The 17,649-nt window shown below is 32.7% G+C and overlaps 1 protein-coding gene across 1 annotated transcript in view; it reads left to right on the top strand.

The window, feature by feature from the left end:
- LOC126978941 (adenylate cyclase type 6-like) overlaps positions 1-17,649 on the top strand; it is a 308,068-nt gene that overhangs the window by 241,487 nt on the left and 48,932 nt on the right. Inside the window, exons 8-11 of the mRNA XM_050828068.1 lie at positions 1,142-1,262; positions 2,793-2,949; positions 5,092-5,241; positions 13,433-13,554. Coding sequence (XP_050684025.1) covers positions 1,142-1,262; positions 2,793-2,949; positions 5,092-5,241; positions 13,433-13,554 — 550 coding nt within the window. The remainder of the gene's footprint in view (positions 1-1,141; positions 1,263-2,792; positions 2,950-5,091; positions 5,242-13,432; positions 13,555-17,649) is intronic.

The following is a 17,649-nucleotide window of genomic DNA, read 5'->3' as shown; positions in this document are numbered from 1 at the left end:
ATTAAAATTACCATTACCTTAAACTTTTATTATGACTGTTAATTGTATGATATTTGTGAATTACACCTTAAGCTTAATATTTTTGAGTGTTAATATGTAATATTAATATTATAAATGTTATCTTAGGTTATTATTTACATTACGTTATCTTAATTTTTACATTCATAATAATGATATGAAAATTATAGAATGTATTATTTATAAATATGTAAAGTATTTTTATTATATTTTTCTAACTGGTAAATAACATATTTTTCAAAGTAGATTCCTTGAACGCTTGGATAATGTTGGGACAGTTGGTTAACATTCGCTTCTCGATTGATTATGGGCTTTTATACTAATTATTTACGGCCGTTTTCAATAACCTATCTATCCTTAGTTTAACTTACTAGAGGTAGACAAATCTATCCTTTTACGCTTACTTACATTTCAATAACCTATTGACAGATAGCAGTAGACTATCGGCCGTTGCCAATATAGTATCTACAGATAGAGATAAATTACTACCAACTACTGTCAGTAGTTAGCTATTAATAATCTGAAGCTGTCCAAATATACCCGGTAAGTCATTCTTATCGCCTTATATTGGTACGCGTGAATTGCAATTTCCATACAAACTTCTACCGCTGGTAAGCTATACGTCGTTCCATTGACAGACAGCGTGTACGGATAAGGAGAGTTACCGTCCATACTTTTATTGGGACAGAAAAGTCAACGATTTTTGTCTCAAGTAGGCCTCAACCGGAGTTAGACTGAATATTGGGAACGGCCGTGGATAGATAAGATCTTGTCATTAAACGATCACAGCATATATATATGTATCCGTAAGTTAAACTAAGGATAAGAACTAAGGATTTACTAATTCTCATCCATTACAATTTTCGTGAATTATTGTTGTAGAAAGAATCTTGTATTTGCTATAGAACAAAATATGTTGAAAATTGTAGCAAATCGTTGGATTTAAGAAATTTCATAAGAATATAATTACATAAAAATTTACGAAAATAATGTGAGGTTCTAGCATGCTCAAAAGATTATGATAAAGCCAACATTGAGAAATCATTGATTTAAGTGAGACATTAAGATTCCAAACGTTGTTAAATTCCATAATGTAAATATTAAACTATTCAAATGTTTTCAGCTCTGCTTGCGTGCTTAAGCCGACCGGCAATGAATGAAATATACCTGCTGAGCATCTCCTACGTAGTTCTAGCGACCTTTCTGCTTACTGAAGTTTCTCTGTGGGGCACAGCTATATTCAGGTAACTAACTTACATATCTATAAATTAATTGTAGTGTATGTTTTTAATATCAAAATCACAGCATATTATTTATGTGTATGTATGTTTAACGGTACTTCACCGGCAGCATACCGTTTTGAAGAATTTACCACTCTTGATTCAGCTTGAGATAAAACCGACCGAAACGAGAGTTTTGGACCACGAAATTTGGTGGTTAGAACAGCTTTCTGCCGCATTGAAACGGATTCCCTCGAAGATTTGAGCGACGTTAAATAGGTTCAGTAGCTATATTACAACAGTAAACTCAAAAATGAAATGAAATGTCGACACATTAGGTTAAATTAAATTGACTTTAAAATATATATTAATTCTAGTCTTTAAGTAATTATACTTAAGTGCTTAAAGTATAGAGTTTGTTAATGTTAATTATAATAATAACTAGAACTTTGTTAATAATAATTTTGCATGCCAGAAATGGCCGTTACGTTGATACATTAAAACTATTTACACCCATTGTTACATGTTTTCTAGCAAAATAAAGGATTTATTCATTTATTTATTTTATTCAAAATATCAGCTGTTAAAGTTGCCTTAAGCCTGCTGACAAATCAGTCATCATTTAAATGTAATTTAAGCATCTATTAACTAGTAGGAAAAGATAGGTTAAGACCAAAAGTATTCGCAGTTTCGCCCCGGAAGTCGTCCACTGCTAGACAAAGGCCTCCCTGTAATATCTCCACGATGATCAATCCTGCGCTACCCTCATCCAACGTTTTACGGTGTCCGATGATCTTGAGCTGATCATTGATCCATCTTGGGGGCATCATCTATCACTGCGTCTTCCAGAACGTGTTCGCCATTTGAGGACTTTTCTGCCCCACCGGCCATCTGTCCGTCGAACACTATGTGCGTTACCCACGGACACTTCAGTTTCGCAATCATTTGGGCTATGTTGGTAACAATGGTTTCCTACGGATCACCTGATTTCTGCAGGGAACTCGCAGGGAAATATAAATGATATGAACCGCGCCGACCACTAGGTCGGCCACTAGGCCACTAGACCCACGGGATATACTATTAACTAACATTGTAACATCCTCTCCTAGCATCAAACGGCTCCTGCAACCATCGGCTTTCAGTGAGGGCTCGCCGTGAATGAAGTGGAAATACTGATCTCAAGTGATCTTATATGTAATGTGTTAGCCATAACCGGACATGACTTTCATTGTGTGCATATTTGAAACTCATTTTAAGATCTAGTTACCGTTGCACTTCGAACAGAGATGATATAAACTCCAAATGCCTTAAAAATTTCAGAGTCACAACACCACGTTGACCCAAAGTGTAGTCGAAGGCATCTCAAATGCCAAAATGTGTCATGTTTTATGATTTAAAAAACAAATATAAATTAAAAGGCACTACATGCGTTTCCTCTTTTCTGATAATTAATTTATATTATCATTATTTCATTACAATAATTAGGTATTTATGGCGTGTTATATTCATTTTGAATATAAAAATTTAAACTTAAACTGAAAATATTGTTACCAGGTCTGTAGATGTGAGCATTGGAATCTGCTCACTCTTTACTTACTTGACGTATGCTACTCTTCCACTGAGGATGTACGAGGCAGCAAGCGGCGGTTTCACCCTTGGACTCATCAACATTGTCGCTCAACTCATCGTAGGCCGGTCTTCCGGTGAGGTGGTAAGTCTAGCTCCTATAGTATCACTGATTATTTAAGACTAACTTAATTACTTACCAATAATAAACCGGCACGTACTTCCGTCAATAATTTTAGTAAGGTACTTTCAAAGATATGATATAATACTAGCAAATACGAACCATGATTTACTCTATCCATTTGACGACCCATATAGCCGAATGGTTAGTGACCCTGACTACTAAGCTAGAAGTCCCGGGTTCGAATCCCGGTAGGTGCAATCGTATATATGATTAATATGGATGTTTGTTTACGAGTCGTGGAAGTACATAATTTTGGAACCATTTTATGAAGTAGTAGTTCCAGTCTTCTTGAGAGACATCTTGAATGGCCTTTTCAATGCAATCACAACCTCCTCGGAGCACGTACATTATATAACTTTGTTTATAAAAAAGGATATTACAAATGAAAAGTCCAGAAACTGACATTATGGCCTACATAGTTAATGGTTAGTTTTGTATATGTCGCAGGTATGTTGTCAAAGCTTATGAAATATTAAAATTTTAGTAGTGACTTTATAATAAAAAGTTAGATTGGTAATTGACTTCATTTCTTACATTTTTACGGCCTGGTTTTAGTGAAATTGTAATGTTGCGGGTACTCTATAGTGATACTGTAAGGCAATGATATTTTTACAATTTTATTGGTCGTTAGTTTAAGAGGGCACCTCTTATTGGTGTGTTTCTTTTATAATCATTATTTTGTAGTTATAAATTGGTGTAATCAACTAAATGTTATCCAAGTGAATTGGGTCTTTTTCAGTAGTAGGTCCCAAAAACAAATTAACACTGTTAATCATAATTCACGAGCCGAATCGATCCTTGCAATAATAATTTCAGATGGAAATGACGTACACGCTCGAATGCTTACTATTATTGTTTTGCAAATAACGTTTGAAAAAAAAAAAACAATCGGAACGCTCGACATCTCACACTGCAAACTTTATTAGTAATATACCTACATTTATTATAATATCACTATAGTCCATCCATGACATTACAATGTCACTAAAACCAGGCCATTAAATTGTAAGAAATGAAGTCGATTGACAATCTATCGTTTTGTGATATTGTAATGAAATTGTAATATCACGGCTTTGATAATAATACAAGGTAAAATACTAAACGAATAGTGATCGTAACTATTTAGTATTACTATATGATCTGGTAATATTTTTTTATAAACGTTCAAAGACTTGGCTCATTTTAAAACTACCTCCTTTAGTATTTTATCTTAAAATTATTTCATAAATAAATCATGGCAGTATTATTCGATAATCTATTCAATAACTTCCTATAATGTCATGTCTTGTCACCTTAAACATTTCTATTTTAGCAATGAACGTATTTGCGATCAAATCTTACAAAGAACTGCTTTAAATATCTCTATTATTCTTCAATGTGAACAACAGTTCATCGCGCCATAAACTCTGAATGCATTGAGATAAAAGATATGCCGGAGTTGATTTTTATAATATATAAACTTGAAGATGATATTTTAAATATCTATTAACACAACTGCTTGAGTGCGTATATCAGCATTCTTGTTAAGTCTTGTTGTAGTTGTTTCATTAATAGTGATATGAGTTACACAACCATAATTCTACTTAGTACTGTAAGTATGGTGATAAATGTGTAAATCCTATGATGAGAAAAAGTCTATTAAAAGTGAAGAAGAACTACTAGCAAAATTCATTAATGTCAAGCAAGTTACCAAAACTTGTGAAAATCTGGCGATTTTGATTTACTCTCGCGAAACTCAATTAATTTATTATTCACGACATGGGTCAATTTAGTTTTATTGTATATAATTTGTAAACAGTATAAATAAACTGTGATTAACAATATAATAATTTAATTAATAAAATTAACAAAACCAAATCAATTTTGATTCGAGTTATTTAATTAAATCTACGTCATTCGTTAATTTATTATTAAGCAAGTACTATATTAAAATTAAACGTTCACTTGGATCGTGCTCAATATTTTCTTTAAAGACAGGTGACACCAACGTTAAGGTTAAGCAAACTTTTATAAATTGCATATATAAATAAAATAATATTAAAAAAAAAAACTAAGAATATTAGTTTAATATTTATGAGGATATTTGTTTATGTTTCGTTGCAGATCTTTTGCAACCTGATTTCGTTACTGGCAGTTAACTTCGCCGGCATCATGACTCATTACCCCCGTGAAATGGCACAGCGTCGGGCATTTCTGGAGACAAGGGAATGTGTCGAGGCACGTCTGGTCACCCAACGTGAGAACCAACAACAGGTTTGTTTTTCTAAGACTCTTGTGTATAATGATGATGGTACTAATCAAGATACGAATGTTGATAGAGATTAAAGATAATCCATTTTAATTTCAATAAATGCAATTTAAATTAGAAGCTCGGCTGTATGATAAACAGATTATTAGGGTTGTTCTTACTATTTTTTTGGAGATATTCTTAGACCTTGTGTGCATAGAACTACAAAGTGAAGATCCGGCTATATAGAGAGTATTATTATCATCTTTGGTCTGGCGCACCCCAGAATCAGCTCGAACCATTTGACCGGGTGCAACGCAGAGCTGCTCAAATTGTCCGGGACATAGTGCTCTGTGAACTGCTTGATCACCTGGATTTGCGTAGAGATGTCGCTTTATTGTGTGTCTTCTAACGCATTTATCACGGGGAGTGTTATGAAGAGCTGTTTCACCTGATTCCTGCCGCCGATTTCCACCTTTGCACGACACGACATATCACCCCCACCATCTGGATATATGACATTCCTCCACATTGCACTTTTCAAGAAATTTTCTTCCACACATCACAAACCTATGGAATGAGCTTCCTTGTGCGGTGATTAATGTGGTGATAGAACATGGGTACCTTCAATACAACTCCCTTAAAGTGTCTTCCTCTGGTGTTACAAGAGAATGTAGGCGGCAGTAATCACTTAACACCAGGTAAGAGGACGCTCGATCGTCCTCCTTTTCCATAAAAAAGCGATATTATATTGATTATGTTCAATCCAACCTAACATATCGATGCTGGAACGACTAATTGACTAACATGCATTTCGCAAACTTTACAGGAGGGAGATTTAAATTTGACTTTTTCAAAAAAAAAATCATAACCTTTTTTCTATTATTTATATAGAAAAGTTGAGTACTACGAAGTTTTAGATAATGTTGCTGTCTACAGAACGCTTTTTATCATAGTATTTGAAACTTTCCTATTCTCTAAATACGAGTAAATGGCTCGTTAGACATTGATACTTTTTTATCAGCACAGAAGAATGGTTAATGTCCATTTCAAAGTAATTTTACTGTGTCTAGTTAGCTAAGAAACCTTTATTGTTTCATATGAAACCCAGAAAATTGCATTATTAGTTAAATAACATAAATAAAAAATCAGATAAATTGTATTAAGCAGTTACTCTTAACTATAACGTCCAGAATAAAGGATAAAGGCTCATAGATGAACACATTGACGCCCATATTCAACCTTCTTTTTGATCACCGGCACACTAAAAAAAAATATGCTAAAAGTTGAAAAGAGTATATTGAAAGAATTATAAAATTTAAATGGTTAGGGTATCTTCATCTTCTTCGTCAGATTCCATTAGAGCTTCTGGCATTGTTTCGACAGTAATTGATGATATTCTCTGTGATATACTTTTGGTATTATATTTTTTTCGCATAATTGCATCAGGTCAGCGTACTTTTTTTCTGATATAGGGCCTTGACTCATAAATTGGCTGTAGTGTCTTGGAACTACTAACCACTTCAATAGACTCTGCTTGGGCTTCTTGTTGCATTGTATATTCCACTTTCACAGGCTTGTCTTTTTTCACTGTCGCGCTGGTCAATTTACTAATTTTTCCGGATAAATTTCCTCTGAAATATTTGTCACTAATTTTTTCATATCCGAGAAAATCCGTGAAAATCAAATGTATCACTGATACGTTATAAGCAGCGTCATTTTTACGTGCTAGCTGAAAGACTGTTTCCCACTGAGACGGGGCCCAGACACATCAGCATTGAATCAACAAGCATCGTTGTGTGGCCGGGTAGAAGAAAATTTATTTGTATGGTCGTTATATTATTACATATTTGTAGAGTATGGTGCAATGCTGCTACCGTTTTATTTTTATTTTGCCCTGGGCACGAGTCGCTGTAAAGTAATAAACAATGGACTTCGTTCCGGCATCCACTTCTTCCACATACTTCACTAAAATTGTGGCAATCTCATTCGATCCTTTTTTTCCATCACTTTCTCCCCATGTAAAGCAATATCCGTTCCAGGTAACACTTTCATAAAACGTTAATTGTACACATATTTATGTGAATAAAACGATAGCATATTATCAAAAGATACACAAAGTGTATGTTTATCTCTGAGTCTTATACTTTTATGAAATTTGAATCGTTGATCACATGCTATTCTTTCTTGGTCATATTTTTCATTTTCGATATTTGCCTTATCATCAAGTACCTTCATTTTGATTAAATCATTATAAGTAAGACATTTGTGACACTTATTTTTTGGCACATGAAAGCCTATGTTAACGTCATTCGATAATATTTTTCGAAATACTTTTTTGCCAACGTAATCAATTCCGTCATTTTGTTGCTTAATTTTATATTTCTCGTATACATTCGTGATATATTTCATTTCACTAGGCAAGTAAACACACGTTGAATCCTTTCTGTTGTAGTGAGATGGCACTGCTGGCAAGTTCGTAATGAATTATTTTACAGATTGTAGTGTCGCTTTTTGTTTTGTTGGGAGGTATAGCTTTGCCTGAGGTCTTCTTGAGCAGATCCATTTATTGAGTTAGATAAAGTATAATGGACATCCCATGTTCTCAAAAGAAATCTTAAGCAAACCTGTCGTCGTCCTTCGCCAACGTTTATAAAGTATAGATGGGATTACTCACGTCTTTTGGCATCTTTACATCTTTTTCTTTTCGGTATTTCTTTTAGTGTCATTGCAACCAACCAGTCTCGCTTTTTTTGTAAATTTAATCCGTTAAAGTGCACAAACAGATTCTTTCGTTTTTCTTCAGTGATGTAATAATATTTATAAGAACACTTTTTGGCATTAATGCAAGGCTTAGGTTTCATTTATTTTGCTGGAAATTTACGAACTCCATTTTTCGTGCAGTACTTCTTTAAATTTTTGTAGATAGTGATTTTTCTCGTTAAAAACCGCTTTGACTTATAAGTCCATCTTCCTCGCACGTAACTTTTTGTCGTATCCATTTCTAACGTTTGGATTTTGTTTTCGCAGCTGTATTATCTTGTCCACATTCAGAGCTACCCGTATCACTTGCTTCCCATGAAGATGAATCCCACACATAGAATATGGGTACCTACATCTTCATCAGACACAAAATCGAGATAACATAATAATCCATAAATATATCTTTCCCTTAGAAATATTGGATTCTATTTCAATTTGAATGCCATATATTTTTTTATTAGGTGATCCATTGTTAAAATTGATTTCTTCCTTATCACCATCCTCATAAAGTTTTCGAGAGACACCTAAAATATTTAAAATCTCATTAAGTAGTTTGCTTACATTAAGTAGAAAAGCAGTACGTAAAGAGATTAAATTAGTAAACGAAGAAGTTAGTTTTATCATATTACTCGCCTTCGTGCATTTTTTGATCATGCATAAGATCATCTACGTTAGGTTCTATATTATTATCGAAATTGAACCTTCTCGCACAAGCCCACTTTCCATAACTTTCCAAAGCGATTCTGAAGTGAAACTTCTTTAGAATCGTTGTGATTTCAAACCGGATGCAAAGGAAAAAACGACAGGTAAGAGACACAAATACAAAAATGTGTAGGATGAAGCCGGCAAAGAATGAGACAGAAATATGCATACTATTTTATTTTTATGTGTGACGCGAGTTGGTATACCTTAATATATTTTTATGTCATTCGCACGTCTTATAATACACCAGGAGAACATAATATAGGGTAGCGGTGTTAGTAATGTCTTTCATAGCGGTTGAAATCATGTATCATCCTAGCAACATGTACCAGGACTTCATATTATGCAGTTTAGAGGTTCATGCACAATGCAGGTTTCACTTCTGACATGTGTACTTTGTACACACGCAATAAATTATTTCTATTAGAGCGATAATTAGGTATATTGAAAATGTAAGCTGAAAATTAAATAAGCAAAAGTAACACAAATCACCAAATTATAAGAAAAATAAATGTAGTAGTTGCACTGAAAAACTAATTTTTTTAATTGAGTAATATGACCATACCCAATAATAACGATATCACAACGGACTCACGATTCACTCCTCCAATCTTCACTTGACCGCACTGCGCGAATTGACACCTGACTAACGCGAATTATTAAAAGCTATCCGATCTTATAACATTTGAATAACTAAAGGAAAATCAGTTACGTTCACGATTTTTTTTAAATCGCTTATGATAAATTGAACATTAATTATCTGCCCGGACATTTGAATATTAAAGCAAATGAATGAAATGCTAAGTATAGTAAAAGGCTTAGGCATCCAAAAGATGCGTAATTATTTTCTAAATGTTTGCGGTAAAAGCATGTTTTATTATTTTATCAGTTTGGATAAACGGCTAACATGTTATTTTGTTAAATTGTTTTCTCGGATAAACGGCTTACGTGCAATTTTATACGTCCGACTACGAAAAAGGTTTAACGTGCCCTACAGTTACTTTTGGGCTGAAGTAAAAATGGCTAAACAAAAAAATTTTCCTTACAATGATTGACTTTTGACCACTTTATTTTAAATTTGATAAGATATTGGTTAGTAAGGCCAGCCATTCTGAAACCCGGCTTGTTAGACGCAGAAAAATCCGCCAATTTTAACGATATATATAGGTCCATTTGCCCAAAAATGGTCTGTTGTCGTAACTAATTGATTAGTCGTTCCAGCGTCGATATAAAATGGCATGGGTAACTCAGTAAAATATACTGTAAGTATGTGTTAGTATTGTTATCAATAGCTTCCCAAAATATTATCGTTCACTCTGTCATAAAGTAGATTCATTTTATCCATGGAAAGTTTTGTTTTGTTTGTGTGGATGAAACAAGACAACTTCGAAGAAATCAAACTGTAAGAAACGATTTCTTGCACCAAACTTTATCTAACTCTCTTTACTCATCAGGATGTTGTTTAATTGCCTTGTTAGCTTGAGTATCTCGGAAAGTTTTATAAATTTATAAAAATATGCGTTCTGTATCTCTGAAATTATTTTGGGTGACGTAAACAAACCTTACGATATGCGACAACAAAATTAGTGATAGGGCTTCCAAAAGCTTTTAATTCCGCATCTGTTCTAGATTTTTAATGAAATGCTTTATTTCTTAGATCATTTGTACGTCTGATATATTCAAATTCAAATATTTTTATTCAAAAAAGGACGTGACATCACTTATTGAAAGTCAAAAAATCTACCATCCATGCCAAAGTGAATGCCTCTGGCCTGAGAAGAATGGGCGCAACAAACTCAGCGGCCTTTTTTTTGATCAAAAATATGTTTAGAAAGTGATATTGTACAATTAAACTTAGTATTTAATAGCCTGAGGGCTGTCGCTCCATTCCCAATCTGTGGTATCATTAAGAATGTCATTTATGTTATAGTAACCCTAACCCCGCAAACGTTTTGTAACAATTCTTTTGAATAACCCAATATTTTGTTTTGAACATTTTCTGGGATCTTGTTGTAAAAGCATATACATCGCACCACAAAAGACTTACTTACTCGACTTAGCCGAGTATACTGTTACAGCTGTGAACTCGTCAAAAATGTAGCGGCGAACCTCTATTTCTAATAATCCATGCACACTACCACCACAAAGTGACATACAAATCGCGAGTGTAAGACGTCGATTGTCACGCACACTAGAATAATAAACCTGGCCTGTTTTCTTCATTCATCCATTTTCTTTCAGAAAGAGGCTCTATTTAGACGTATATATATATCAATTATCTAAGATTAATTTATATATTCCTTGCCGTAAAACATGTATAATAATAACAAGAATAGCCACACTTCACACTAAATGTAATTGCGTAATGCACGTTGTTGATCTTAACAACACAGCGCAAACCTTATTTCTATCACCACGTTAATCCATATTCCATTATATTTGCGACAAGGAAATCATTTTGTCAAATTATTTCCTTATTGAACGTATGAGTAATTTTACGAGTCGCGGAGTTGTGAGAACAATTTAAATGAGATTCTATTTCGAAATCTTATACGAAGACATTATTGAAATTCAGGCGTACTCTAAGGTTTATATTGATTTTTCACACCTCACTGAGTACGCATTTTGTATTCGTGCATCATTGTTTGCTCGAGATCATTAATAATTTTACCTTTTTGTAACATATTTTATATTCTACTGGCTGGCTCTTAATCTCCAGCACAATGTTAGATGGATAACCTTTAAAAAAATAGTTCACACTCACCTATAGCCCTTAGTGCAGTAGTTTGGCTCTCTTTACCATAGAAAAAACCTGAATAACTCATACACTACATGTTTTCGTTATCCATTATTTCTATATATAAAGTCTGTATTTTCTTTTTATTATCAGTATATTGAAACTGATTTATCAAATAGGTGTTTCCCTTAGTGTGTCTGAGAATTACCCTAATTATTATAAGTCATAAAAAACAACATGATATTATTATTAATTCTTCTTCTAATCTTTTGAAAGTATCAAAACTAGATCCAATATTAAGAATCAGAAGTGGTATTCATTGGTAATAAATATCACTGAAAATATCTAATGGTGGACCACAAATCTTTCCGAATTGTTTCCATTAAGACCTCCGCCTCCTTTATTCGTTACATTCAGGAATTGTAATATTTCATTCGCACAACTATTCTATCTATGACACGATTAAGATTCCAAGAGTTAATCTGCAATCTAGGCTTATATTTAATTTTTGTTGTATTTAGTTTTATTTGTTGTTGTTGCTATATTAAATTATGTGTTCAGCCAAATATTGAATTAAAAGTCCATTTTATTTTCAACATTTGAAGTATCTGCTTATTATGGTATCGATTAAAGTGTAAATATCAATGAACGCATATAAAACATGGAAGCATTTCTGGCGCCTTAAAATAGCGCAAATAAAACTATACCGTTACTGGACGGGGCTTGCAAACTATCCCGGCACGCGGATAAGTTCTGTTAGGCGAGTGATTACCATCGGATCCTGGTAATAAATAAATAAATATTAATTACTTATAAATATAATAAAAAAATTAAATTAAACAATCGCCAGCCATATTCTCCTGTAGAAAAGTGTACGCCTTTTATGCACTTATCTAGCTAATATGTACTTACATAGTTCAAAAATCCATTTATTTTGTTATGACTGATCCCGTCATACAAAACGCATAGATACATATCTGTCAAACATTAAAAATACGTCAAGCGAGCCAGTTATCATTAGTTACCGTAATCATGTCCTGTCGAGAACCAATCATGTAAATCACGTTGGGCGCATGACAAACTAACAGACAAACCACATTCTAATATCGGCCTAGATTCAAAACCAATAACACTCTTTATTTTATGCAGTGATAGTTTACTATATTAAGACTTAATTGTGTGATTTTTTCGGCGCTAATAATATAGATAGTATAACAAGACTGCTTCCATGCTTTATATGTGTTCACTGGAAAATATTGATTGTATCTTCATCATCATAAATGTAGATAACAAAAAAAAGTTTTGCTTTCCAAACAATAGACACCAGTATTATATTTGACAACAATTTCTTAAAATATACTCTTAGAGATGAATCCTCTTTATATAATAACAATATATCTGACAATGACTATAAATTCAACGGAGATGCAACTATCAAAATATCGTATTCAAGTTTTTAATTGGTCTCAGCTTCTGTTTCCCAGTGGAACGTGAAACGTTATTCTAGAGTTGAACTTGAGAAACATAATTTGGAATACTATATGAGAGAATCAACAAAGTTTTCTTGCAATGTAGCGATTTATTATTCATCTGTTAATTAAAATACAGTATATGTTGATGCCGACTACTTAATACGGTTAAGTAGTAGTTAAGTTATAAAGAAGTCTTATCAACAATTTAGCTGCTATGGTGAAAAGGTTCAGTAAATAAGCAACGCTATGCACCCTAATATGGTATAATATTTTTGGTTTTGCCGTGTGATGCAATAATTGGTCAAGCAGATTTTTGGAACATTACTAGTGTAAAATGTGGATGCGATTTCAATCAATTCTAGCCTCTGCGTTGCACACGACCGACGGTATGAGCCGAGACTGATATGCACCAAGACATAACATTAAAAAACCAACATATTTATATATAAATAATGTTATAACCCATCGAATATTTTTCTTGTTAAGATGAATTAATAATTAAAATAAAATTTTGAATTTTACTGTGCAATCTGATTGTTTAAGGAACGCCTGTTGCTGTCAGTGCTTCCTCGCCACGTTGCCATGGAGATGAAAGCAGACATCGCAAGCCAGCCACGACAGGAGCAATTTCACAAGATATACATCCAGAAATATGAGAACGTTAGGTTAGTACTCACATGTTCTTTGTTCTCGCAATAAAATGTAAGAAGAGTTTACGCTCGGATTGCGTCCGAGCACGCCATATGTCACAGTCGTAGTATGCGATAAAAGTCCTTTTTAACTTATTTGTTACATATAACTGTTTCAAGTTCAGTAAACATCACTATATTTTAAATTAGCTATATACTATAGCTCTTTACTATATTTTAAAATATGGCAAATGAGCCACGCTTATATTTTAAGTTAGTTATAAATCTAAACGAAACGAAAACTTGTATTGTTTTGAGACCAAGAAATGAACATAAATAATAAAATCTTAATAAAAAATTGGCGTACTGTATTCAATTAGGTTCTATACACAAAGACAAATCACGACATATAAAACAAATCCGGAATGGAAAATACCATAAATTATTACACCATGATAAGCTTCGACTGCTATATATTATATAGAAAATACATTGCCGTATTTAATCCAGTTGCTTAAATATTATTGGTCAATAAGTAGCAATGTAAAATATTTATTCATTTCAGGTTACGTATGTTTAATTTTGAACACGATTCGGACAGTGACAGTTGACATACTACTAAGGAACATAATTGTACACTTTTGCGTTCCGCTATGAGACTGCTAATACTATGTCCTTATATGTGTATAAAACTTTATTAACGGTATTGATAAATTATTTACCACCACTAGACATTTTGTAAGAAATTTGATATCAATAGCCACTTGAACAATTTTATTGTTAAATACAGTTGGACATACAGGTCAAATGTTCTTGTGTAGCACTAAACAGATTATGGCCCGGAAGAGAACACTATATCTCCTATTGTTTTATGTGTTACGTTATAAATTTTATTGCATTCAGTCTTAATGTTATAACACAAAGGCAAGTATTAATGTTATTTCAACTCGTAGTAATCGCAAAAGTGGTAAATATTATTATAGCAATATTGAGTTCCAAGCTATTTTAAGTGCTGCTTCCAGTAAGCGACGTCAGGCCGTATTCAAACAGAATTACCTAGGCACTTAGTATTATTTGAGAAAGAGGATTCACATTGCAACACAAAGGCTCTGCAATTTCAATGAAATATTTCAATGACGGACGCTTCGTTACAAAACATATTCAGTATTTGCTTCGGATTCATAGTTTGGATTCTTCTAACTCCTGTTACAGAATCTTTCAATAATTTATTTCTTTCATTAAATTATAATTAAACAACTTTTAACTAGGGATGGTTAGTGCCGTCGTATCAATACTTGTGGTGTTTGCTTATAATTAGTAATAGTTATGAAAACAATTGTTGCTTTTTGGAACGGAGTTCCTTTTGGACGATGCGAATTCGTTTTTTTCCCTTCTGTCGCTTGTCCCGACGATACCCCCTTTTAGGGAAAAAACGTCCGGAACGTAAGACATGAAGTTTGACAACTCACTTCATGTACGTCGACAGTACAGTCGTTGCTACGCGATAATATCTTGCTCATTATTAAATGCATCATGAATAACATAAAATAATACATTTTTTATAAAAAAATAAAAAATAATCGTAAATGTAAAATTATACACATACAACCACAAAAATATAAAACACGTGGTAATAATACAAATAAAACAAAAAACACGTGTTGCTTATATGTGAAATATTATAAATATTTTTTTATTTTTTTACTTACATAGATAGTATTTGGTGACTTTATACAATTATCAATCACCAATTCTGTCACGGTATCACTTTCTATCACTGTATTCAATTCAATTTCCATTATTTAAAATGTTTTCATATTTTTTATAAATCATTGTAAATAAAATAAAGTTATGTAAATTATATATAATAAACTTCGTGAAGTAGTTTTTTTTTTTATCAATAAAAAATCATAATAAATATATACACCCGAATAATTATTTTCTCAATACCTCGAATAGAACTTAAAATTAATATTTTTATAATAAGGAACTACGGCCTAATTTTAAATAAAGAAATACTCATACGTAAGACGCTGCTGGTAAGACTTTTTTTATGTATTTCGTTTTAAGTTTTGAGAATAACGACATAGTCAATAGTTAATTAAGGTACAAACTAATAGCCAACATCTTCTAGACCACGCAACAGATTAAGATGCAGTTATGTTTTTTAGTAGAATAAATCCAATATATTCCAACTTAGTCACTGAATAATTAATTTACATGGCTTACGTAAACCATAAAATATATAAACCTAAACAAAATTAAACGATGTATATGCCATCGTTTAATAAGCTGCACTAAAAGTATCGGGAATGGAATATTTTCACGGTTAATGCAGAATGGTATGCTAGTATTTGTTTGCCACAGGTCGTTTCTGAACTCCGTAAAGAGAACTGCAACCGCCGCATCACCCTCCATCACGACAATGCGAGTTCTCACACCGCGCACAGAACAAAAGAGTGTTTAGAGCAAGAAAACATAGAATTATGAGACCATCCACCGTAAAGCCCTGACCTGAGCCCTAATAATATCTATACTTTCCCTAAAATAAAGAATAAATTGCGTGGTCAGAGATTTTCATCACCTGAAAAAGCTATGGACGCCTACAAAACGGCCATTTTGGAGACCCCAACTTCCGAATGGAATGGTTGCTTCAATGATTGGTTCCATCGTATGGAAAAATGTGTCAAATTTCGCGGAGAATACTTCGAAAAGCAATGAATAAATTTTTAAATAGTAATGTTGTGTCACTTCCTAGATTCCCGAAATTTTCAGTGCCGCCCTCGTATGTTAAGGTTAATTCAAAGTTATCAATTCTTGAATTAAAACTTCACGATATTTTAATTGGATACTAACGGCATTACAAATAAAATTTACGAAAGTTATTCGAATGTATAACGTTTCCTGCGTTTATGTGCAACTATTTGCAAGGCTGCTTGACATTCGGAAAACTTCAGAATTGTCATTGTATTGACAGTGGTATCATCGTTTACCATATTCTTGGTTTATTCTGAAGCATAAAATTATGGTAAGTTTATTTGTATGGTCATAAATCTTAATATATATAAATTACGTGACACGTTGTTTGTCCGCGATGGACTGCTAAACTAATGAACGGATTTTAATGGGGATTACTTCATGAAGTGCAGTTTGGTCCACCAACAGAGATAGGATAGTTTTTATTTCGATTTGGGACCCATAATTATTTTTATTTTCAATATTTGTTTTGTATGGACATATATTATCAATGAGAAAATTTAGTGACGCACGGTTTGACAGTTTAGCTGTGAAAAAATATCATTATAACAACAGGGAGCATTTTTTACGAATTGATATTAATATTATTGGAAAATTCCTATAATACAGTATTTTTTTTATTATCTACAGAACAACGTCTCTCGGGTCAGCTAGTGTATATTATAATAATTGTTTAATAGCTAAAATAACTTGAGCGTCGAATGGCTTATCCGTGTGCTTCTTTTGTACGTCACTTGCAAACATTCATATTCTTTAACGAAAAGTTGCAAACACAAAAAGTCTCACATTTTCCACGTAATTTTTTTAAATTAGAATGGTGCGAAACCTGCCTATGTTGCTTTTATTAAATTGAGTATAACTCATATGATTGTAGATATTCATTTAAAATAAGATATGTCATCGTAATTCCTCCTTGACTATTGGTATTGAGTAATAAATAATAGTTGATAAGTTATATAAATACATTTTAAGAGAAAATGAAACTATAAAGTTGAAAAGTAATTCAATAAGTTTAAATTAACACTAATGTGATTAAATACAATGTATACAATGTATTTTATTGTAACAAATGACGTAATGGCTTAAAAGAAAAATTTCTTACTTGGAAAAATACTTTTTAAGGAACGTGCCGACCCTACATTTTATAAGGAAAATAAATGCTCAAGTAACTTGAAAACTAGATATCTTAGTTGTTAAATTTACTTACACCGTAGATAAACTGTAACTACATTCGGAACTAAAACTTGAGAACTATTTTACTGAAATTCTAGATACCAAAGATTAGTCTATAACAAATCTAAAGTTACAAACTTGGTACTTAGTTGTGCAATACAAATGTTGACTAAGTTGGATGAAAAAAAGTACAAAACATTC

The sequence above is a fragment of the Leptidea sinapis genome, chromosome Z (genome assembly GCF_905404315.1).
Source record: "Leptidea sinapis chromosome Z, ilLepSina1.1, whole genome shotgun sequence".
NCBI lineage: Eukaryota > Metazoa > Arthropoda > Insecta > Lepidoptera > Pieridae > Leptidea > Leptidea sinapis.
This window is presented reverse-complemented; position numbering and strand designations above follow the sequence as displayed.